Genomic DNA, 24,841 nt, shown 5'->3' with positions numbered 1-24,841 from the left:
TGAGTGCTGGAATTACAGGCATGTGCCACCACTCCCGGCTTAGGACTAATCATTCTGTTCTCTCTTCATGGACTGATGTATGGAGACCAAAGGAAATGTGTATAAAAGCGCTTTTTTTTTAATGGTACTGGGCCTCAAACTCAGGACCTTGCATTTTCAAGGCAGGCGGCTGTACCCACTGAGCTAAATCCTCGGCCCCTATACAAAAGCATTTTTAAAGTTATAAGGTTTTGGTGTTATTATAGAAGCCAATACTGCTGGCCTGAAGAATTTCATTTTATTTTGTAAACTACCCAAGGGTTTTAATACCATCTGGGGAAATCACTGACTCTTCTAAGAGCGCATAAAGTGAGCCTGAAGGCTGTCTTCTAAATTTTCCTTTGCTACTTTGACTTGGCTGTAGAGTCTCGTACAAATTTCTTCCACTTCACCCAGTTTTGTTTCCACCCCAATTTCATGGAGCTCTTTATAGTTACTCCATCATACACATTTTCCAAAGACAGTGTTCAAGATGAAGAGAGAAAGGCTACCGGATTGGATTGGCTTTTTTGTTTGTTTTTTGGTAGTGGGGGACAGAACTCAGGACCTGGTGCCACTGAGCTAAATTCCGGCTATGAATTGGCTTTTTTTAAGGCCACTTGAGTGACCCCCAGAAGGTAGGTTTCACTCCAAGCCAGCTGAAGAATGTTGAGTGGAGGTTGCAGTACTCTTGATCTGTGATAACAGGGGTGTAGATTTGCTCTAGACACTGCTGTGATTAAATCTGGGGAATAAGCAGAGTGAGTCAGATGCAAGCTCTATTCTCACAGTATGAAGTCCCTGCACAATTAACTAGAATGCAAAGATTTTGGAAAAAAAAAGGAACAAGCTTCAAGGGTGAGGGTGAAATGGTTGTGCTGTTGGCCCTAACTTAGGCTGTCTTTATTTGGGCTAAATACAGTGTTATTGGGGAAGGATTACAGGTTTATACTGGCAGAGGATTAAGTATTTAGGACATTGGGGAACCTTCTTAAGATTCAGTTCTGACAAACAGTTGTGATTAGAGGGAAATTGGGTAGTGTCAAAATTTGATAAAAAGATTTGAAGGTAGTAAGCTTCCAGCTCCAGCTACTCAAATGGATTCAATGTTAGCTAATCCAGGGATTTGGGTCAAATTTAAGGGAGAGGCTAGAACATTTTAGGGTTTTGATCTGGACAGTTAAAGCCCTGCCCTAGTTGAAAGGGAATTTCTTGGATTGTCCTGAAACTCAGCTGTCCTGCCTCCTGGGAGTGGCAGGAAAAGGGTCAAGCTAATGACCATTTACTTCATCAAAGTCTCTACTACACCATATTATCACTTAGTGGTTATTAGGCTGTCTCAAAACACCTTGTAGCCTGTGGGACAGATGGAACAGTGCAAATGTACTAGAGAAATATGCCATTTAAACAAAAATAGTTTTATCCAGTAATAAGATTTATCAGGGTCCTTTATATTTCAGCTTATAACTTTCTTAGACTACCCCCAGTTTAACTTTGCTCTCATTTAGGGAAATAGTAAACCTTTAAAATACAGGTAGTTGTGAGCTATGGTTGAGTAGTTTTTGAAAGTTAATTTACATAACATGTAAATCAAACCTAGGGTAAATGTCTTTTAAAACTAGACTTTTGGGGCTGGAGTTAAATAGCATATGAAAGGCTCTGTGCATTCATTTCCCAGCACTGCAAAGATTAATTTTATTTTAAAATTATTTTTTCAAATTTTATTTATTTAGTATGTATTTATTATTCATTGTTTGAGCCAGGATCTCACTATGTAGTTCAGGTTGGCTTCAAACTACACTACCATTAATCGCCAGGGTTGTTTCGGCTGATCTGGCTAGGCGAGTGTTCCCTTCCTCTCACCACTCCATGTGTGTCCCTGCCAAAGCTCTGCTCTCAGTCAAAGAGGATGACCACCCCGAGGAGGACCCATAGAGGAGAGGACCATTTCCTGGGTCAAGGGTATACGAGTAGCTGCGCTGCCCTGCTAGAGCCTCCAAACAAGCTCTCAAACTACACTTCCGTTATGTAGTTGGGGCTGGCCTCTTGGTGCTCCTCCTGCTTCAGCTTCGTACAGGCTGGGATTATGGGTGTATACCACCATGGCTGGCCTAAGTAATTTTAAAAGCTAGGCTTTTTGGTTAAAATGTATTCTTTTGCTATGTAAAAAGACCTATTCTAAGCACTTCATTTGTATCATCTTAATCGTCAGCCCTATGAAGTAAATACTGTATAGTACTACTGTACTTTATAAATGATGAAACTGAAGCACAGTGGGGTGTAGTGCCAGAACCTTGCTTTATGTCTCACAACTAAGGAAATAACAGCCAGGATTAAAAAAGCAGGAAAGTAGGAGGTGATCCTCTGTTCATTTTGTTGCTGGAGGTTGAACCCAGAGCCTCACACATTAGAGTCATATTTATGCAGAGTCTAAAAACTATGAAGTATATAAGAGCTACTAAAAAATGACAGTCATTGCCCCCCCTTTTAAAAAAACGTGTAGGATTTTTTTTCTTCTAAATTTTAATTTGGTATCTGCTGGCTATGTGGGGAAAGTGTTCCAGTGGTTGAATTAAAACAACAGGAGGAAAAAAACCAACAGTTCACAATCTGATGTTTGAAAGTGAACCTATTTTCTCTGACTAGTAATGTTAAATCATATACATCGAGGCAGTTCTGTCCTGGCTTCCGCATTCACCTGGCTGGCTGGCTACTTCCTTCCTTCCCTCCCGCCTCCTTTCCCTTCTTTGCCTTCCCTTCCTGCCTCCCCCTCACTACCCTACCCTCTCCCCCACTCCTCTTCCCTCTCCCTACTCTTTTTCCCTTTCCCTCCCCTTTTTCCCTTTTCCCCTTTCCCCTTTCTCCTTAGCTTCCCACCCCACCTTCTTTCTTTTCTTTCTTTTGTGCTAGGGGTTGAACCCAGTCCTCATGTATACTAGGCAAATATTGTACCACGGAGACATATCCCCCGGTTCTCAGCGAATTATTTTTCAAAGACAAGACTTAAAAAGAATACTGAATACATGATAGTTTCTGTTTTGAGTAGCTTGGCAACTGCAGTATATTTAATTTGCACTTTACCCACTGGGTGTGTTGAAATAGTATTGTAGGGTTTTAAGAGTTGACCTTTGATAATTTTAATTTTAGGGCAAATGTAAAGAATATACACACTTTGGGGCCAGGGATTTAGCTCAGCGGTTCAAACAAACAAAAAAAGAGTATACACACCTGGAACAAAAGCAGCAAGGGATTAAACAAGACATACATGTCCATTGATAATCTGTTGTCTCCTGCTGGTCTCTGCTGTACTTCTTTTCCAGGGTAAAACAGACCACACATAACTTAATTTAGAGCTGGCATGATGGCACACTCCTGTAATGCCAGTACTAAGGAGGCTGAGGCAGGAGGGGCTACATAGCCAGACCTTCTCTCAAAAAAAGAAATAGCTGGGCTAGGGTTTAGCTCAGTGGTGCCACCACCTGCCTCACAAGCACGAGGTCCCTAGTTCAATCCCTGGTACCAAAAAAACAAAAGAAAAAAAGAAATAGCTGAAATACTAACTCAGTGTACAATGTGTTTGCCTAGTTTTCTTTCTTGGTAAAGCTATGCAGTAAGCCCTTAGCTTTTATTTTGTAATTTTGAGTGTCTCTGGTAGAGGAGGCTGGCCCCAAAAGAAATATTTTGACAGATTCTGACAAAATTTAGGGTTCCTCCTCTCCTAAGGATGAAGGCATAAAATGAGGCTCTGAACCAAATTAAGGAAATTTGGTTATCATTAATGCCTAAACATTTGTTTTATATTTGCAGATGTAGCTTACGCAAATTTCCCATGACTTCAAGAGGCTCTGTCAGTGTATTTTATGTAAATAATCCCCTCTCCCTGTTTTAGAGCTGAGTATTTATAGAACTGAGGGGTGGGAGAGGATCCAATATCTAGATTTCTGTAGGATTTGTGGTTTAGAGTGAGTTAGGCCAGAATTGTTAATGATTTTGTTAGAGATTCACATGTATGTTAGAGCCACTATGTTGAATTTTGGAACAACTTGTAATTTTTTTCTTTACTTTAAAAATAAGCATAATGCAATGTAATTTTAATATGCTTTTTAAAAATTTATTATTATTATTATTGTTATTGTTACTATTATTTTGGTACTGGGGATTGAACTCAGGTCCTTGCACTTGAGAGGCAGGCAGCGGCACCACTGAGCTAAATCTCTGGCCCTAATATGCTTTTTTAAAAACAGGAATGTGCCACCATGCCAGATTTATACTTTTTTAAGCAAAGTTTTTTGTTTTGTTTTTTTTTTTAACTGTGAGATCCTCCTTTAGGAGAGCTGAGTTACTTAATGGTTTCAAATACTTGAAGATCTGTTAAGAGACAGCTGTTCTTGTGACTGAAAATACTTTTGGTATGAGAGCTGCTATTTTTGAGTTATGAATGCAATTTAATAGTGTTAAACTGAGTTTGCATAGTGGCTTTTGACCTTTTTTTTTTTTTTTTTTTTGGTACCAGGGATTGAACTTGGGTCCTTGCACTTGCAAAGCAGGCACACCAGAACCACTGAGCTAAATCCCTGGCCCCTGACTGTTTGCTTGCTTTTGGTACTGGGGATCGAACTCAGTTCCTTGAGCTTGCAAAGCAGGTGGCGGAACCACTGAGCTAAATCCCTGGCCCACATATTGGCTTTTGAAAATACAGGTATCTTGTTAGTTTCTGAACGTGACCAATTGAAGTTAAGCTTGAAACCTGGTAAATTTATTCTATCTGGTAAAACTTTTGTAAACATTTTGTCTTGTTTATACATTAGTTATTGTCCATTTGGAACAACCCTAGACCTAACTGTTACACTTTTTTATTCTTTTTTTTTTTAGCAAAACATTTATTGGTACATTTTAGATATACGTACATTCATCATAGGGAATTTGTACCCGTAAATGATATATCTTGCTTCTTCTTTTAATTTCTCAATTCTAAAACCTATTTTTCCCTCAATTTTTAACATTTCTAAAATGTCATATACATTATCATAGACATTAAATACATACTTTCTTACATTTGTTTTCTTCATAATGCTATTAAAATTTCAGTGAGCTTTTGCTTTCTAAAATTGAGTAGTTAAACATATCACTTAAATTTTGGAAAAGGTAGTAATTTAAAACGATTGGTTTTAGCCAGGTGAGGCTGAGTGAGGCAGGATTGCCGAGAGTTCAGAGCCATCCTGGGCTGCATAGTGAGTTCAGGGACAGCCTGAACTACATAGTGAGACCCTGTCTCAAACAACGAAAACAAAAAAGCCAGCCCATAAGCTAGTCCTAGGTGAAATTACTTATTTGACATCTTGCCCACCCACAAAGGCTTTGATGGTTTGGGTTTTTCCATCAACATTCGAAGGAGAATCCATGATGAATGTAATCATTATGTCCTGCAGCTCTACTAATAAAAAAAATAATAAAAATTTAAAGAAAGTCCCAGAAAGGCAGTCAGTACCTCTGGGAAATGTCAAAGGGCAAACTGGGAAAGAGTTTCTGCTGCTGACCTCTCCTACAGTTTCCACGCAGAGGAGTCTGGTTACATTCGCATTGCCCCTTTCTGACTAACAGTCCTCTGGGTATTTGAGGCTCGCTCTCCTTTTGATTTGTGAAATTGGAAGCAATAGATACTTCTCTGTTGCTGTTGTAAGTACTGGAAAGGTTGGCTTTACAGGTTGCTTCAGTATTGTTGCAAGTTCTGTCTAGGGATGTCATTAGGGGTGTTAATGGATGCTTTAAACAACGACTTTCCAGGTCCTGAATTCTGCCATCCTGTAAGTTTGCTCTCTAGAGGGTGCATTCATCATGGTTTAGGAAGGCTGTACTTCACTTTGCAACAGCCTGCAATAATTGCACCATCTAGATCAAGAGAGCCCAGGTCTGGGGATGACTTAGAGCAGCCGCTTTTGTGGGTTCTTTAGCCTTTCAGCTGGATCCATCCTTAGGAACAGAAATAACAAAAGAAGTAAGGTGAGTAGGATAGTGGTAAGAGAAAGGAGGTGGGAGAAATCCAGCCATTGAGGGAGGAGTGCCTCAAGAAAACAGTGGTAGTGATGCTTACGAATTCTGAGTGGACTCTTTCCACTGCTCCAAGGTTCCTCAGGAAACTGATTTCATGATTTTATAATTTATTGCTTAGATTAAGCATGCTGAGTGAACATTGGGCTGTGTGCCGATTAGAATGGGCATTAAAGCCTTTCATTTTTATCTTTTTGGTTGTTGTGTGTGTGTGTGTTTTGTTTTGTTTTGTTTTGTTTTTGGTACTGGGATTGAACTCAGGACCTTGCGCTTGCCAGGCAGGTGCCAGCACCACTGAGCTAAAAATCCCTGGTCTTGTTTCTGTTTTCTGAGACCCTGTCTAACTGTGTAGTTGAAGCTGGCCTTGCCTGGAACTCATGGTAATCCTCTTGCCTCATCCTCCCAAGTGCTATAATTACAGATGTGTGCCCCCATGCACAGCCAGTCTATCTTTTGTGTTTGAATCCTATTCTTCTTCTCCCCGCTTTTTTTATTAGATTTGAAATAGATGGACATCATGGGTCTAATAATTTGGGGATTTATATTTAGGAAAGATGAGAGCTCTTGATCCAATTATTTAGTATTTCATGCAAGGTGGGAAAGGGAGCAAAACTTAAATGCATGATTGAATGGTATTGATGTAATATAACTGAGGTATGGTTCACTTGAAATGCCCTTAAGAGCTTTGGGATTTAGCTCAGTGCTGCTGCCACCTGCCTCACAAGTGCAAAGTCCCGAGTTTGATCCCCAGTACCAAAAACAAAAATGTCCTTCCTAGCCAGGCATGCTAGCGTTTGAGGCTGATGCAGGAGGATGGCCATGAGTTCGAGGCCATCCTGAATTAAGAGTTCTCACTCTGTCTTAAAAAAAAAAAAAAAAACAAGAAGCAAAGTCCTTTCCTGACAAGTTTTTAAAGTATAGGTAGGTAGATACATAAGTAAATATGAATGATAAAGCAAATATGGTAAAATAGTACATTTAGTACATCTTGGTGAAGAATATAGAAGAAAACTTGAACTGTTCCAATGTTAAACAAAATTAGAAAAATCCTTTTTGCCTAAATTTCTCTTCATAGGGGTATAGAATTTTCTTCTTTTTAAGATTATGAAATCCAGCCAAATGTGGTGGCACACACCTGTGTAATCCCAGCACTCAGAAGGCTGAGTGGGAGGATCACCATGAGTTTGATGCCAGCCTGGCTACATAGTAAATTGAAGGCCAGCCTGAACAGCATTGTGAAACCCTGTCTCAAAGAAAAAAAATTGTGAATTCCTTTTAATTTAGTTTTAAAATGTATTAAGTGGAGAATTCCTACATGTGCATATTTAAAATGCCAGTCCTAGTATAGCTTTATTTATGTACTTTTTTTTTTTTTGGTACCTAGGATTGAACTCAGGGCCTTGCACTTGTGAGGCAGGCGTAGTGCCACTGAGCTAAAATCCCTGGCCTTGTTACTTTTTTTTTAGGGTCTTGCTATATAGTACAGGCTGGCCTTGAAGTCACTATGTAGCCCAGGCTGGTCTCAAACTCACAGTTATCCTCAGCCTCCTGAGTGCTGGGATTATAGAGGTATGCCACAGTGCTGGGGTACTGTAGCATTTTAAAATAATGGCATGAAACTGCTTTATGAGTCCCTTTAACTAGATTGCTAACTGAGAGTTTATTTCTCTTACTATCTTTTTTTTTTTTGTACTGGGAATTGATCTTGGGACCTTGTGTTTGAGAAGTAGGCACCACTAAGCTAAATCCCCAGCCTCTCTCACTATCTTTTAAAGGGCAATTTACCTTCTGAAAGAATTGAGTGGAAACAAGAGCTTTTTCCTTTGTCAACTTTAAAATAATTCACAGTGGTTGTAAATGTATTCTAGGACATACATAAAAATGAAAATTGTTGTTAAGGCAGTGGGATTTTAGATAACTTTTTTTTTTTTTTTGGTTCTGGGCATTGAACTTGGGCCTTTGTGCTTGTGAGGCAGGTGGTAGAACCACTGAGCTGATAACTTTTTGTTTGTTTGTTTGTTTGTTTGTTTTTGAGACAGGGTCTCACTATGTAGTTGAGACTGACCTGGAACTCACTATGTAGCCCAGGCTGGTCTCAAACTCAGCGATCCTCCTGCCTCAGCCTCCCGAGTGCTGGGATTACAGGCGTGCACCACCGTGTCCGGCTTCTGAGCAGATAACTTTTTTATTTTTCCAAATTTATATGTTGCTATTTTTAATAAGAAAGTTGGTTGTACTGTTTCTTGTGTTATAGTGTCTTCATAGTAACTTTTCTTTATTCTTGATTTTACAGAGCAGAGGCTCTGTCCCACAGACTCTGGAACCATGAACATATTTGATCGGAAGATCAATTTTGATGCACTTCTAAAGTTTTCTCATATGTAAGTGTTTTAAATTTGACTGGTTTCTGACTGCATTTTCTGTCATTTCTGGTTTCTTTTCATTTATTAATATGTACATATATAAATTAACAAATGACTTGGCTGGACTCCAGAGGATCTGATAAAAAGTCATAAGTTCTTTTGCTGTTTTCTGGGTATTGGAAGATCAATTTTGATGCACTTCTAAAGTTTTCTCATATGTAAGTGTTTTAAATTTGACTGGTTTCTGACTGCATTTTCTGTCATTTCTGGTTTCTTTTCATTTATTAATATGTACATATATAAATTAACAAATGACTTGGCTGGACTCCAGAGGATCTGATAAAAAGTCATAAGTTCTTTTGCTGTTTTCTGGGTATTATTCTTTTCTTTGTGTTTTTTTTTTGTTTTGTTTTGTTTTTTTAATGGAGTGTGCTGGATGTCTATAATTTTGTTCAGATGACTGCAGAACCTGGAAAAGCTGTTGCTGCTATTGATGCATAACATACTGCTATTATTGGTCTTCATATATATATATATAATTTGAATTTTTGGAAACTTTAACTGTGCTGTCAACTTTGGAAAAAGTTATCCCAATTTACTGTGTTGAGTTGGCATTGTACAGAAATTCACAGCCATATTGGTTTAGAAATGTTAATTTTTTTTTCCATTTGTACAGGGGTAACGCACTGTATTAAATATGTAAGGTCTTATCTATGTGGGTTTGATTTCAGAAACTATTCTCTAAATAAAAAAAAAAATTCGTAAGTTCTAAGGGCTGCTGTGTGATCAAAAGTTATTTATGGGCTGGGGATTTAGATTGGTGGTACCATAGTGCCTGCCCCACAAGCACAAGGTCCTGAGTTTGATCCCCAGTACCAAACAAAAAAGTCATTTATTCTTGTTTGAGTACTGATTGTTCATAAATTTGGGCTTTGGCCCTTTCCTAGCATTTAAGATTCTCTTAGACTGTTTTCAAAACATTCTTTTTTATTATACTCTTCTTAAAATATCTCAGAACTATTTGTAATATAAATTTCACATTATTCCGCCTAAGAAAGCGAAATAGTTTTTAGTTTAGAGATGAGATTGGTGCAGGAGTGACAGGCATTGTAAATATTCTTTCCTAGAACCCCCTCAACACAGCAGCACCTGAAGAAGGTCTATGCCAGTTTTGCCTTGTGTATGTTCCTGGCAGCTGCAGGAGCCTATGTCCATGTGGTCACTCATTTCATTCAGGTAAGAATGGGTTCCTCTCTGTTTGCTGTGCTGCATGGTACAAAGGAGCTCAGTAGAGTGGTCCAGTCCTATAACCTTTCTTAATCCTTATCAGTAGTTTGAGATGTGAACTCAGCTGACCATTAAATCAAAACAGGAAAAGTCATTTACATTTTCTGGCAGCTGTGACCCTTTAGGTATAGAAAACAGTGTTTTAACCTTGACACTAAATAGCCTGCTGCTGACATACAAGATACCTCCTGCTAGGGAAGCATCAAATGCTTGAGTGAGGAGATTCTTCTACCTGGCCTTGACTCTGTAGTCCTCCCTTTGTTGCTTAAATGACTGTGGAGTAGTTGGATGCAAAATACCTATTGTATGGTTATCAGAAGAAGCAGAATTGAAACCTTAATGTATTCATTACTCTATGCAAAAACCTGTTTTCCTATGTTGAGGGAGTGTTTGGAGTTGCCCAGCAGAATAGAAGGCATGGCCTCCCGAGTGCTGGGATTACGGGTGTGCCACCATGCCCAGGACAGTGTTTCCTTTGATTTTATAATTCTAGACAAGCTTGGCTCTTTTGGTTTCTGGTTGTGAGCTTTGATTTTTAAAGTAACGTAAAAATAGCTAATCTTCTGTATTCATCGTGCTGTGTTTGGAAACTCACCTACTTGCCAAAATTTGTAACTCCCAAATCAGTACTTGTAGAATTTTTTGCAGATATGCAGATGGTGAAAATTTTGATTTACCCTTAATGCCATGTTCCCAGTAGAGGGCAGGAAAGAACACTGTCTTCTTGTTTCAGTTCTTATAATCAAGTGTCCCTTTCAAAGGGTCACTGCCACCTATTAATGCTACCATTGTGTATTTGGGGTTGCGGTGGGGAGGGGGGTGTTATTATTTGGTGCTAAAGATTAGACTGAGGCCCTCACGTGTGGTTCCTATTGCTGAGCTACACCTTCAGCCAATTTTTTGGTGATTTTGCTGTTACAAATGAAAATAGCATAGTGCTGATGTGCTGTCTGGTGCTGTCTAAAATTGTGCTATGTCTAAGGGGAAAAAAAACTTAGGTTACTTTGTTCAGGCAGTAGATGTAGTACTGTTGGCTCTGAGTTCAACATTAATGAATCAACAATTTATGGTAAAGTATCCTTAAACAGAAACACATACTTTAAGGTTATATATTAATCATTTTTGCAAAAGTGTGACTAGAGGCTTTGAGGAATCTAATGTGTTTTTTTTTTTTTTTTTTTTGTGGTACCGGGATCAAACTCAGGTCCTTGAGCTTACAAGTAGGGGCAGGAACCACTGAGCTAAATCCCCGGCCCAGGAATCTAATCTTATATTTCCTTCAGTAGCAATGATTTGTACTCACCAATTCATTGTGCACTGTGACTATGTAATGTGACTGCGCCACAGGAATGCGGGATGTTGGGAAGTATTACAGTGGCCTGTTTAGCAAGCATGAGACCCTGGGTTCAATTTCTGGTACCAAAAAAGAAAAAGAACAAATATGAACTTCAGTGTCTGTATCTATCCTTGGTGCTTTTTTTTTTTTTTTTTTAATAATAGCTTTTCCCATATTTTATTTTTAAAATTACTAGTACATATTTGCAGTATAAAATGATTACATTCATTCATCATTGCAGAGCCTGGTATATGTATACAACATATGAATTTTTTACTTTCTCTTCCCAAATTTCTTTATTTAAAAAAATTTCGGAGCCGGGCGTGGTAGTGCACGCCTGTAATCCCTGCACTCGGGAACCTGAGGCAGGAGGATCACTGTTAAATTTGAGACCAGTCTGGGCTACATAGTGAGTTCCACGTCAGTCTCAGCTTATTTATTTACTTATTTATATAGGTTCCAGGGATGGAACTAAGGGCCTTGCACTTTTCTTTTTTTCTTTTTGGTTTTTTGAGACAGGGTCTCACTATGTAGTTGAGACTGACCTGGAACTCACTATGTAGCCCAGGCTGGTCTCGAACTCACAGTGGTCCTCCTGCCTCAGCCTCCCCAGTTCTGGGATTGCAGGCGTGCGCTGCACCTTGCACTTTTCGAGGCAGGCAGTGGCACAATCCCCAGCCTTTTTATTTTTTGAGACAGGGTCTCCCTATGTGGTCCAGACTAGCCTTGAACTCACTATGTAGCGAGGCTGGCCTGGAATTTGTGGTGATCCTTCTCCTTCAGCCTCAATAACAGGAATGTATTACCATGCCTGGCTGAAAAAAACATTTTTGTAGCTAGGCAGAGTAACTCACAACTATGTTCAATGAGCTGAGGCAGGAGGAATGCCGGAAATTTAAGGCCAGCTGAACTATACGTATCAAGACCCTGTTTCAAAAAACAAAAACAAAACAAAAAATGATGAATATAATTGTATTGTTTACCTTAAATGTACCAATAAACTTAATGAAAAAAATTTTTTCCTTATTGCAAAAGTTACAGTGTTTATTATGGAAAATTCAGAAACAGACTACTGATAAGAAAAAAGTATTAAAGAAAAAACGTGGTGGCTGGGCATGGTGGCGCATACCTGTAATCCCAGCACTGAGGCTGAGGCAGGAGGATCACTGTGAGTTCAGCCTGGACTACATAGTGAGTTCCAGGTCAGTCTGAACTACATAGTAAAAAAAACAAGAAAACATGCCCATGGGCCGGGCATGGTGGCACACGCCTATAATCGCAGCATGTGGGAGGCTGAGGCAGGAGGATTGCTATGTGTCTGAGGCCAGCACGAACTACTTAGCAAGACTTTGTCTCAACCAAAAAACAAAAAACCACACTATTGCCATCACCCAGGAGTAAATAGTAGTTTATCAGGTTTTTTCTTTCTTTCTTTTTTTTTTTTCTACCTTTTGTTCTATATGTATATATGTGTGCTTTATCTTTTTCTTTTTTTCCCTCTCAGTACTGGGTATTGAAACCAGGACCTTTGCACTGAGATACATTCTGTTCTTCTTTTTTTTTTTTAGGTAAGGTCTCACTAAGTTCCCTGGGCCAGGTTTAAATTTGTAATCCTTGTGCATCAGCCTCCCTAGTAGTTAGTGTTGCAGGCACGTGCCTCTGTGACCAGCACTTTTTTCTTTGGGTGATTTAAAAGAAGTCATTTCTACTACTGCAAATAGACAAGCACTTGTCAATTTGACTCATCTTCTGTGTCTTGGGCAAGACTCACTAGTTGTAGTTGACCTGAGTAGTTGTGCTGAGGTTGATGGACTGCCCAAACTGGAACAGCCTTCTGTCACCATGATCCTGACCCTGACCTTCAAAACTTATGGTTTCTCTCTGCACCCTTGAGAAAATACTGCCTTTTCCCCTGCTTCCAGGTTAAAAGCAAATAATTAGTAAATTCAAATGACTATTTGAACCTAGTAAGGTCTCCTGAAAAATAAATTTGAAATTTTCAGCTACTTAATTATTGATCTCTTTGACAGGCTGGCCTACTGTCTGCCTTGGGCTCCCTGGGATTGATGATTTGGCTAATGGCAACACCTCATAGCCGTGAGACTGAGCAGAAAAGATTGGGACTTCTTGCTGGATTTGCTTTCCTTACAGGTATGTTAAGGTATCAATCTAATTTTTTTTTTTTTTTTTTTTTTGTACCAAGGATCAAACTCAGGACCTTGCACATTCTTACCAGGCAGGCAGACATGGCACCAGTGAACTAAATCTTCCCCTTCTTGATGGGAGGTGGAAGACTATACTTTTAGTATCTGTTTAGGCAAAAGCCTGAGATTTGTGTTTATTCTGATTTTACCCCAACAGACATACTTTCTTGTGTGCCTGTTTCATTTGTATATTTCCTTCAGGGCTGGGGATTTAGTCCAGTGATTCCACCAAGCGCAAGGTCCTGAGTTTGATCCCCGGTACCCCCATCCAATGTGTAATTCCTTCAGAAGAGTTTTCCCTTTTGTTCTCTTTAGCTTTGTACTATCCAGTTATACTTAAGTTTGAGTACGTTTTACCTTATTTATTATTCTTGTTTACCATTTCTAGGTTAAGCTCTTTGTGATTTCTGTTTTTGTATCCAAAAATAGCCAGTGTGTGCTTAGGACTGAATGAGGCCTGGGAATCTGCTTAGTAGGCCCCACACTGACCGGTGTATGAGGAGTATCTGTTTTGTTAAAACCATACATTGAAATTCATTGCACTGGACAATATTCTCTTTGAAGGAATTTACAAGTGTCACTGTTCTAGATTTATCATTAAAGGAGAACAGGACTCAAGCTACCTAATAAAAATACTTGCAGGCTGGGGATTTAGCTCATTGGTGCCGCCAACTTGCCTTGTTAAGTGCAAGGTCTCCAGTTCAATCCCTGGTTACAAAAAAAAAAAAAAAATAACTCACAAAACAACATTTAAATTGGTACAGCTTGTTCTGAGTGACAGTCTGATCTATATAGTGTTGAGGAAATTTTAGGAAGGAAGGGACTTGGGAATTGAGATTTTTAGATTAGCTAGTTTTTGGAGGCATGAAAGAATGGAAATCAGGAGAGAAGAAGTGGGCAAAGTAGGAGAAATGTTGGGTCAGAGCAGGTTGCCCTCCTGTTGGCAGGTGTCCCTTTGCAGAACCTGTCTTTCAGAGGAAGTCCTGCCTTACTGCAGGGTTGCTGGCCTGGCAACTTTTACTCTAATTCCTGATCTGGCCCACGTTACAGTAACATATCATTCCAGCTCAAAAATATTTGATAGTCCTGCTTCATTTTTTTTTCTAATTTCTGTTTCTCTTGGTGTAATCCATGATATTGAGCCAAGGGCATTTTTGTAGCTATGTCTATAAATAACTTGGGTATAAATTCTCTGTCTATTTATTTTTTTGTGAGACAGGATCTTGGCATGTATTTGCTTTTTGTTTTTTTGTTTTTTTTTTTTTGGTACCGGGGATCGAACTCGGGTCCTTGCGCTTGCAAAGCAGGCACTGGAACCACTGAGCTAGATCCCCGGCCCAGGATCTTGGTATGTAGTTCGTTCAGATTGGCCTTGAACTCATCGCAGTCCTCCTGCCTCAGACTCAAATGCTGGGACTGCAGGCCTGTGCCACCATACCCAGCCCTTTTATTGAATAAGGAAGAAGGAGAGAGATCTAATTACTTTAATTTAAGTTAATGTATAAAACATTTTTAGAAGCACGAGTATACCTATGTTATTAATGATGAGCTTTTGGATGAGGCTCCTTTTGAAGAGTTGATGGTAATTTTGTGTTGTGGGGGTTTTGTTTTCTAGGAGTTGGCCTGGGCCCCGCTCTGGAGTTGTGCATTGCTATCAATCCAAGGTAACCGTTTTCAGTAGTAGTGTTTGTCTCTACCTTTATGAATATACCTTCTAAATAGTGGTCACATATCTGTAGTCCTCAAGTAGTCTTTCTCTTTTAACAGCATCCTTCCCACCGCTTTCATGGGCACAGCAATGATTTTCACCTGCTTCACCCTGAGTGCACTGTACGCCAGGCGCCGGAGCTACCTCTTTCTGGGAGGTAAGTGTGAACTGGAAACAGTCAGGTCTGCTCTAGCCAGAATTCTCACTCCTTCCTTACGTTAACTCCTGTATGACTGACGATTATGTTGATGGTAGAAAGCGTTCATTTTTAAGAAATAAATTTTACTTTACTTCCCCCAGTCTCTCCCCTCCCTATATACAAAAGCTTTGCTTCCTTTTTTTTTTCCTTTAGAAAGCCTTCATTGTGGGGCGAAGTAAGAAGTGGCCATAATAAGCTTGTCTTGTTTTTTTTTTTGGTACTGGGGATTGAACTCACAAGGCAGGTGGTGGAACCACTGGGCTAAATCCCTAGCCATAATGAGCTTGTCTTACGTTGCTTTGGCTACTCTCAAGGTAACTTCTTGCCATGTCTTAACAGGTATCTTGATGTCGGCCATGAGCCTGATGGTCTTGTCTTCCCTTGGGAACCTTTTCTTTGGATCTGTTTGGCTCTTCCAGGTGAGATTTTGCACAGACCTTTCCAGCAACTAGTTGCCTCATAGTGCTTTTTACTCACTCAGCCCTAAAGCAAGATAGGTTAAGACTCCTCCACGATGTTCACATTACCTCCTCACCCCTCTGGAGACAGCCACTGGTGCAGCTGGAAGTATAAAGTATAGCTGAGTGTGGTTAGACACTGTTTGTGTGTGTGTGTGTGTGGTAATAATAAAAATTTAATATTTTATCATTAGAGCTCTAGAAGGAGATAAAAGTGTGGGCTACAAAAAGATTTAGAGAAATGATGGTTCTAGAGCGCTCAGGTTTTCATATTTTATTTTTATTTGGTTAGGCACTGTTGAGGAGAGAACAATTTTCTCAGATCCTTTGCCAGTCCAGCTCCGACTCGTGAAAACAGAGGAGGGTCTTCCAGTGACCTAAAAGAGTGTGGTAGCGCACACCTCTAGTCCCAGCGCTTGGGAAACTGAGGCAGGAGGATTGCTGTGAGTTTGAGGCCAGCCTGGGCTACATAGTGAGTTCAAAGCCAGCCTGAACTACATATACATAGTAAGACCCTGTCTTAAAAAGGAACACGGTGTCTTGGGAAGTAACGTGGTCATCTTTATTGCCCACTGTGTGTACTTTCAAGTGGCCAAAAGCCAGAAAATATGTGGGTCTTTTTTCCGTATTACAACTCCTGTATGGTAACTTTTTCTCATTCCTCTTTTAGGCAAACCTATATATGGGACTGGTGGTAATGTGTGGTTTTGTCCTTTTTGATACTCAACTCATTATTGAGAAAGCTGAACATGGAGATAAGGATTATATCTGGTGAGTATGAGAACTGATATATACTGAGAAATGTTGAAGTGTACGGTTCTATTCCATGGCTGAACTTCTAAGGCCAGGCTCCACGAGTGGATGTGGTAGCATTTGAAACTATGATTCAATGGCATAGTCTCCCTCAATTCACAAAAGATAGCAGATTTTTTCAAAATGCATAATATATATTTATTTTCCATAGTTTTATTTTTATTTTTTTCATTCCTGCTGAGCTTTACCGCCTTCACCCCACCCCCAGTCCTGTATAGGTACAATAGTAGCTAGTTCTAGGAGGGATTGTTGCAAAAGAGTCTTTTTGTGTGTGGGGGTGGGGTTTTTTTTTTTTGTTTGTTTGTTTGTTTTGGGGGGTTTTTTGAGACAGGGTCTCGTTTTATGTTTCAGGCTGGCTTTGTAGCCTAGGCTGGCCTTGAACTCCCTTGCAGCAGTCCCTCAAGTGCTGGTATTACAGGTGTACATCACCATGCCTGGCTCAAAGGAGTCTTTCTCCTTTTTTTTCTTTTTTCTTTTGGTATTGAGGATCAGACTCAGGACCTCATGCTTACCAGGCAGGTGGCTGTGCTGCTGAGCTAAATCCCCAGCCCTCTCCTTTTACTTTTTATGTTTTCTGTATTCTTTAAACCTTTAACAATGTGAACAAGATGTACACAATTTTTAAGTGTAGTAATCCTCTCAAAGTCTCATAACTAATTGGTCATTCAGGTTCAAACTAGGATAGTTAGAAGCCCAGTGTCTTGATGCTGTGTGCTTGCTTTGAGTTGAAATGGATCCCAGACACTGGAGTTTTACTTGCCCAGTTAGGGTGCAGTGTTAGGGATGCTGACTTGTGGGCAAGTGTGGGGGTTATATTCTGCTGCTTTGTGGACTTGTGGATAAAAGAAAGTAGAAAATGGAGTGTGTGACTTGGTTTGTTCTCTTTCAGGCACTGCATTGATCTCTTCTTAGATTTCATTACTCTCTTCAGAAAACTCATGATGATCCTGGCAATGAATGAGAAGGTTAGTCAGCCTGTAGCCCACAGCTGAGAGAATGGCTCCTTGCCTCAGCATCAGTGTACAATTCAAATTTAAAACTTAGGGTAAGGCAGCCCACTTTTCAAGAGTCAAACCAGAAGTACCTGGTGGAGAAAAAGCCACAGGTAAAAATCCAGCACTTGGGAGACTGAGGTAGGGGGTTCACTGAGTTCAGGGCCAACCTGGGCTATATAGTGAATTCAAGGCCTACTTGAACTACACAGTGAGAACCTATCTCTAAAACAAAAAATTGGCCAGGGATGCAGCTCAGTGGTGTTGCACCTGCCTGGCAAGCACAAGGTCCTGAGTTCAATCCCTGGTATACAAAAAAAAATTAAAAATAAAACAAAACAAAAAAAAAATCCTTTTATATTTTTTTTCTTCTTGACTAATCCCTGAGTTAGTATCAAAGGGAAAAGAGCTTCAGTGGCAGTAAGAAACAATCTACTGTATGAAGAATTAAAAGTCTATAAGAAGATAGACCTCAGATAACTGTAAACCAGATGTGATGGTGTATGCCTGTAATCCCCACATTCTGGGAGGCTGAAGCAGGAGGATCCCAAGTCAAGCTAGCATGGGCAGTTTAGCAAGACTGTTTCAAAAAATTCAAAAGGGGGCCTGGGCCCTGGCTTTAATCTTCCATAGTGCAAAGAAATAAAAAATACTGAAGATGTCATATAATACTGACAAGCCAACTTTTAAAGATGCCCCATTCCCACACTCCGTTTTGAACCCAGGATGTTGTGCATGCTAGGGAATTGCTCTGCCACTGAGCTGCATCCCCACCCTTTTTATTTTAAGACAGGGTGTCCTAAATTGCCCAGCCTGGCCTTGAACTTGTAAGCCTCCCAGGTTGTTCGGATTATAGGCATATGCCACTGTATGCAGGAGAAGTAGAACAATTGTACTCATTTGTTAGTCTCAATTTTTCCCCAAACATTCTAGGGGTTGGGAATTTAGCTAGGGGTAGAACACTTGTCTGGCAAGTGTGAGGCCCTGAGTTCAGTTCTCAGCACCAAAAGAATAGAAAGGCAAAACAAACAAACAAACAAATAAAAGGAGGCAACAAAGAAACATTCTAGGGCCAGGGTTCCAGGTTCAATCCCCCATACCCCCCCAATTCTATATCAAACAGCCTAGGAGTGGGGGAAGAATGGAGCCATGAGGTTTTCTTTACAGGATTTATTCTGGGACTTGAGGCAGCACAGTGATGGTAGAGGCAGCTGACCAGATAGGATGGGTGCTTCTGTCTGGACTGGGCTGTAGTTGGGCTGAGCACCAAGCAGGTGCCCTAGTTTCCACCAGAGCAGCACAGCTACTTCCGCTTAAGACTGACACATTCCCTGGACTATATTGTTTCTATTTATTTATTTTGCTACCGGGAATCAAACTTGGGACCTTGCGCTTGAGAGGCAGGCTGCGGAACCATTGAGCTAAATCCCTGGCTCTAGATTGTTTCTTAATGCCAGTTTATGGTTTATGCTGAGGATTCGTCTTCCCCCTTGGGTGTGGAGCACTTCCCGGTTGGTGGCCATGGCCTTAGTTTAGCTATGACAGTCTTCTAGGAGCTGAGCTGTGGTGGTTGTGAGTGGCCGAAGGTGGTCAGGTGGCCAGCAGGTCCTCCCGATGTGAGGCTGGGACAACTGCTTAAGCACCTTTGGGGAAGGGCCACCCATGGAAGCTGGTTGAGGTTCAGTTCTTGCTGAGCTAAGGGAACATTTCTTGTTGATGTCCAGGTTCCCTCTGGGCCCTAACCGAGGGATCATTTAGGAGTCTGAAGTTACATATCCTGCAAGAAAATAATTGGGTGATTTTTCTTCATTTGCAGGACAAGAAGAAAGAGAAGAAGTGAGATGACCATCCAGCCTTTCTCAGTTTGGCTTCTCTCCCCCACCTCTCATTTCCTCTTTGCACACATTACAGGTGGCGTGTTCTATGATAATGAAAGGCATCAGAAAAGCTTTTGTACTTTGTGGTTTTCTCTATTTTGAATTTTTTGATCAAAAAACTGATTAGCAGAATATAGTTTGGAGTTTGGCTTCGTATTCCTGGGGTTCTTCCTCACTCCCTTCTGTCAGCCCATCATTAGTTCTTGCTCTGCTCCGGCAGCCGGCCCACCTCAGTGAGGAGCGGGGCCAGCAGAGAGAGCAAACTCCAGGAGTCCACGTTCCTGCCGAGCCTCACCCTGTAGACCCCAGATTGCTTGGTAGAGCCACCTTGGCCCACCCTTCCTCAACACTGTTTGGTTTGCACACAGTTCCGGTGGGACTGTGTGCAGTGTGTTTTCTGCTGGGAAGAGTTTCACTGGCCCTCTGGTTAACTCAGGCTCATATTTGAGCTATCAGCCCTACAAAGAAAGCAAAGAACCCCTTCGATGGGTGCTGTGCTTCCTCTGAGCTTCCCAAGCTTGTCAGGCATATGTCTTCTGCCTTGCCATCACTAAGGGAATGTAGGCTTCTGTGCATTCTCTTTTCCACCCCTGCCTGACCCTCAGGGAAATCTGCCTGCTTTCCATCCGCAGGGTGGGAGGATTTCAGCAGAAAGGGAAGACTTAGGTCTCATCAGGCATTTATGAAAAGGCTGAGTATGTATGGCAAGATAAGACAGCACAGAATTCTCAATGACCCTTTTTGTATTTTTGTTGTTGTTTTTAAAATTGGTTGTTAGCTTAATTACTGAGTGGCCTCCACCAGGTGGCTGTGACTGAAGGTCCCAAGAGAGGAAGGATAAGGAAAGGGAATGGTTGAGTCTTTGAATCCTGCCAGACAGAGCTAAAGACTTTGGGGGGCAGTAGAGGACAGATCCTCTCAACTGAGTGGGTCTTAGCACAGATAAGAAAAGCAGTGCTGTGGTGATTTGGGCGGCAGCATCATAAGAGCCCTTCAGTGCACCCTGGACACCTAGGGAGTGTCAGGCCAGAGGTTCAGGGCAGTAGATAAATGTTCATTTTATACATGCACTTTAATTTCTGGTCTGCTCACCTGTTTCCATAAATCTGCAGGTAGGAGCCAGGTTACCAAACTTGGAAGGGCTTTGTGGTTATAGGTGTGGCTGACAGGTCCTAATGGTAGATCACCAGATCCTTTCCTATGGGCTGCCACAGTCAGTTTAGAAGGGTAGCATCAGAAGAGGTCATAGCCCTGGCTACTCATGGGTTTTAATGCAAGGGGGCCAAGCCATTGAAAGAAAGTACATTATCAGCAGGATGCTATTTCTGGCTCTCCCTGTTCACAACCAGTGCACAGTTTGACACAGCGGCTGCTGGTTGTTCGTGTGTTGCTAAGCCATCCCATGAAACTTCCTGGAGTGGCATGCCACCCAGAATGGCTCCCTTCCACTGAGGATGCTGCTCTTACCTGCTGCCTCTAGCCTGTGGCTTGAGACCTTACTAACAGGACTTCCTCGTAAGCCCACATTAGCAACTTCCCATAAATTTGGTGATTCTCTGTCAGTCTTGAGAATCTGAAATCCACCTCTTGAAGCCAAACTCCACCTCTTGTGCTTTTTTGCTTGGAATAATGGAGTTTTTCTTTAGAAACAGTGCCAAGAATGACAACATATGAAGAAAGTAATTTAAAAGTAAATGCCTAACAGGTTTTTAATACAAGTATCACTGTAATTTTCACTTTCTTTTCTAGTTCCTTGGTTTCAGCTCAGGCTGCATTCTCTAACTCATACTGTGAAGACAAAGGTGTTTTTGATTCAAAAATATATATCTACATAGTCTTAATTTGTAAAAAATAAAGAAAATTCCTTAACCTTTCCTGATGTTTGTGTGTGGTGTATCAGGGACACAGCTGGACATGGGGCTTTCCAGTGGACTACTGGTGGGACTGGAGTCTGCCAGTTCTACAGGTTAGACTGAAACAAGGGCCCCGCTCTGAGCCGCAGTGCGCTGCAATGTTGGGCTTGTCCTCTGTTCTACACGGCCTGAGCCTTCTTGCAGCCTCCCCACCTTCACTGTAGGGCAGTGATGGTGACCCTTTTAGATGACAGCCTCCTGCGGCACACACACCATAGGTTTGCCACCACTCTGGGTTGTCTCAGAGTGGCAGATGCAGGTGGTTCGGATGTGTAATCGTAGTTTGGAATTTGGGGATGCTCACGGAAGAAAGGCAGATCATATCCACTCATTCTGCAAGTGTTTTTCAGCTCTGGCCAGGCTCTATGTAGGTGCAGCAGTGAATTAAAAATCATCGTCCTTGTAGAGTTTACATATGAGATCATAGGTCAGAGTTTGCACTGCTGTCAGGTGATTGAGCTCTGGCACATTAGCCTGCCAGTTGCCATGATCGTTATAGACAAAGACCTTCCTGTTGGGGGATTTTTTCGTCTGACTGGTTTATCTGGGTTTCTCCAAGTTGACCTGCTCAAACTCTGCATATCCCTGTGCCAACCAAGGAGAGCTGTTTCCCCCTTAACTTGGAAAGTATAACCACTGTTTTTTTTTTGTTTTTTGTTTTTTGTTTTTTTTGTACCAGAGATTGAACTTGGGACCTTGTGCTTGCAAGGCAAGTGGCAGAACCACATCCCCAGCCCTTAGCTGTTTTTTTTTTGGCTTTTTGAGACAGAGTCTCACTGTGTAGTTGAGACTGACCTGGAACTTACTGTGTAGCCCAGGCTGATCTCAAACTCACAGCAATCCTCCTGCCTCAGCCTCCCAAGTGCTGGGCTTACAGGCGTGCGCCACCACGCCCTGCAGCCCTTACCTGTTTTTTGTTGACTTTGAGGGAAGGCCTGTGTTAAAACTTTAAAGCCCAATTTTATCCTCAATCTGGGGGCAGGCACAAGAGGTTTTGAGTGCGTGCTTACAACATCACACTGCATAGTGCAACTGGCTTTGTTTAGTAGTCCCAGTAACCTAAGAAGTTACTGTCCTAGAACCTAAGATTTACTACATAAGACCAGTTCCTTCAAAGTCACCATGGGAAGCAGCAGCACATCTCCATCCAGGAAGAGTCCAAGCACACAGTCTCCAGGACCCTGCACCTCACTGCCTAGGTGGGTGACACTGGTGCATCCTGAAGTGTTATCCTTCCATCTTGGCCCATATAGGGGCTATGGCTGTAACCGCCCTGGGGATGAAAAACAAGGTTTGAGCAAAATCTCCCCACCCCAGATCCTCATAATCGAGTGCAGGAGAGTGAGTGCTCGCCCCTCACCAATTACCTGCTGAAGAGGGTAACAGCAGCCTTACCCTACTCCACAGTGGGAGGAGCCTGTACGTTCTCCCGCCTAACTGATGGTGGGGTTACACCCCAAGTGGGGAGAAGATGGTAGAGAAAGTTCCTGCTTTTAGGTACACCTGAGCAGGGGGAAAGAACAGGCTGAGATGACAGCAGAGGGTGCATCCTGGCCTAGTGGGTCACGAAACGTTCTCTGGAGATGATGCCTGAGTGAAGATAAAGTTAGGTCTAAGTGAGACAAGATTAGGAAAGGCAGTGGGAGGGAGGTTTCTGGCTGAGGGATTAGCTTGAAGGAAGGAGCGTGGGGGACACAGAAATTTGCAAATACTGTTTTGTTGGGATGAGACCAATAGGAAATGGGAGCAAGAGGTCGGTGAACAGCTACTGAGGGCTGCGGTACTAGATTTGGGTTGTACGCAATGGTGACTGCAGAACAGGGAAGGGGCCAGGAGAAAGGCAATTATATGACAATGACCAGACTACACTGTCACATGCTACTAAAAGGAACCTGAAGGCGGGGGATGTGGCTCAGTGGTTCCACCACCTGCCTCACAAGTGCAAGGGCCCGAGTTGAATTCCCAGTACCAAAAAACAACAAACAAACCAGAGTGCCTTGGAGAAATAGTGCTGAGAGTCTGACAGGAAATGTATAAAATCAGCCTGGAACATAGTAATTGCCAGAAAGCAAAGAAACTGTCAGCAACTTGGGATGGTTGGAGGTTGACCCTGGCTAAAGATGGGACAATGTGAGCCATCAATAACAATTATAGCTGCAACAAATTGGAATCAAATGTTTTAAAATCTGATTATATTTTTACAGGATCTAATTGGTCACCTTTGGAGAATGCTAGAAACTGGCCATCCCTAAATATTTGCTAATATAGAGAAAGAAACATTTGCCCTTTCTTTTCTGTGCTACTTCAGGATAATAAGTGTGGTAATAAAAAAAATGAATGGAAGAATTAGAGGGTTGATTTATCACTGTTTTATAGACCTCTGATGAAATAATGAAACTAGGTGATGGTAATCAGTGGCTACTAATGCCATATTGTAATTGAGAGGGTAAAATGGATCTTTAAAAACTAGGACTTTAAAAAAAGATAATCTGTTTCTGTAAGCTTTCTGCTGCTTCTCCTCAGCTCATGATGCCTTATCAGTGTGAAAGGGATGTGCAGATCCCGGGCCCTGGAGGTCAAAGTTCTGTTTTGATAAGGGCGGAAGGGAACCGATAATGACCAAAGATGAAACAAATAACTTGTCCTTGTCTACTGTCTCCGTAGATTCCTTTCCTTTCTTACTTTCAGTAAAAGATCTTGCATACCTGACCAAGGTGAGAGGGACATTTGTAACAATAGCCCACCTTCTTCAGAACTGACTTTGAATAAATCTTTCCCTTTCCATCAGTCTGTCTCTTTCTGGGCATGTGGAATTGCCTGCCCGAAATTAGAGAGTATTTCTGTGTGTTTGAGGCCAGCCTGAGCTACGTGGTGAGTCCAAGTTCAGCCTGAACTGCTGTACATAGTGAGACCCTTTCTCAAAAAAAAGAAGCTGGGCACTGTGGCACACATACCTGTAACCCTCAAGAGGTAGAGGCAGAAGGGTCTTGACGCATTCAAGGCCAGCCTGACCTAATAGTGAGACCTTGTCTCATAAAACAAAAAAATAGGCCGGGGATTTAGTTCAGTGGTTCGTTCTACCGCCTGCCTTGCAAACACAAGGACCTGAGTTTGTCCCGGTACCAAAAAAAAGAAAGAAAGAAAAAAAAAAAGTGATGTAATGCAAATGTCGGTTTGCATTCCATGCATATTTGCTTTAAAACAGTCATGTTGTATACAGTAAATGCAAGTTCAACATAACAAGACAATTCCTAGGCCAACCCTGCTGGAGCTGCAGTAGGTGGAGGATGTGGCTGTGGCAGAAGCACTTGGTGCGGCTAGCACCGCCTCTGTGTGCTGAGAGGAGACAGAGCCCTGAAGCAGAGATCTGGATCAAAGAATTCAAGGCCCCTGCAGGCCAACTGTAACCAGCTAAACAGTTCTCCCCTGGGACATTGCAAGTGCTGAGGATGTATCCACTTCCCAATGTGTCTGTGCAACAAGACTGGCAGGAGAAGGATCTTGTCTTCATTCTGGAAATGTTCGTATCCAGATAAACTCCGTACCTAAAGTATGTGTTAAAAATTCAAGCTCCAGAAATACAGGGTCAGGTGTCCACAGCCACACTCACAGATGTGTGCACAGT

At 41.6% G+C, this 24,841-nt stretch overlaps 1 protein-coding gene across 1 annotated transcript in view; it reads left to right on the top strand.

The window, feature by feature from the left end:
- Tmbim6 (transmembrane BAX inhibitor motif containing 6) overlaps positions 1-20,878 on the top strand; it is a 23,579-nt gene extending 2,701 nt beyond the window's left edge. The window contains exons 2-10 of the mRNA XM_010623638.3: positions 8,360-8,447; positions 9,557-9,665; positions 13,083-13,203; positions 14,872-14,920; positions 15,024-15,121; positions 15,503-15,582; positions 16,292-16,392; positions 17,324-17,399; positions 19,243-20,878. Coding sequence (XP_010621940.1) covers positions 8,392-8,447; positions 9,557-9,665; positions 13,083-13,203; positions 14,872-14,920; positions 15,024-15,121; positions 15,503-15,582; positions 16,292-16,392; positions 17,324-17,399; positions 19,243-19,266 — 714 coding nt within the window. The 5' untranslated portion in view covers positions 8,360-8,391 and the 3' untranslated portion in view covers positions 19,267-20,878. The remainder of the gene's footprint in view (positions 1-8,359; positions 8,448-9,556; positions 9,666-13,082; positions 13,204-14,871; positions 14,921-15,023; positions 15,122-15,502; positions 15,583-16,291; positions 16,393-17,323; positions 17,400-19,242) is intronic.
- Positions 20,879-24,841: the final 3,963 nt, after the last annotated feature.

The sequence above is a fragment of the Fukomys damarensis genome, unplaced genomic scaffold (genome assembly GCF_012274545.1).
Source record: "Fukomys damarensis isolate Sample0158 unplaced genomic scaffold, DMR_v1.0_HiC HiC_scaffold_15, whole genome shotgun sequence".
NCBI lineage: Eukaryota > Metazoa > Chordata > Mammalia > Rodentia > Bathyergidae > Fukomys > Fukomys damarensis.
The sequence above is the reverse complement of the archived record's forward strand: the minus strand, read 5'-3'. Positions and strand labels throughout refer to the sequence as shown.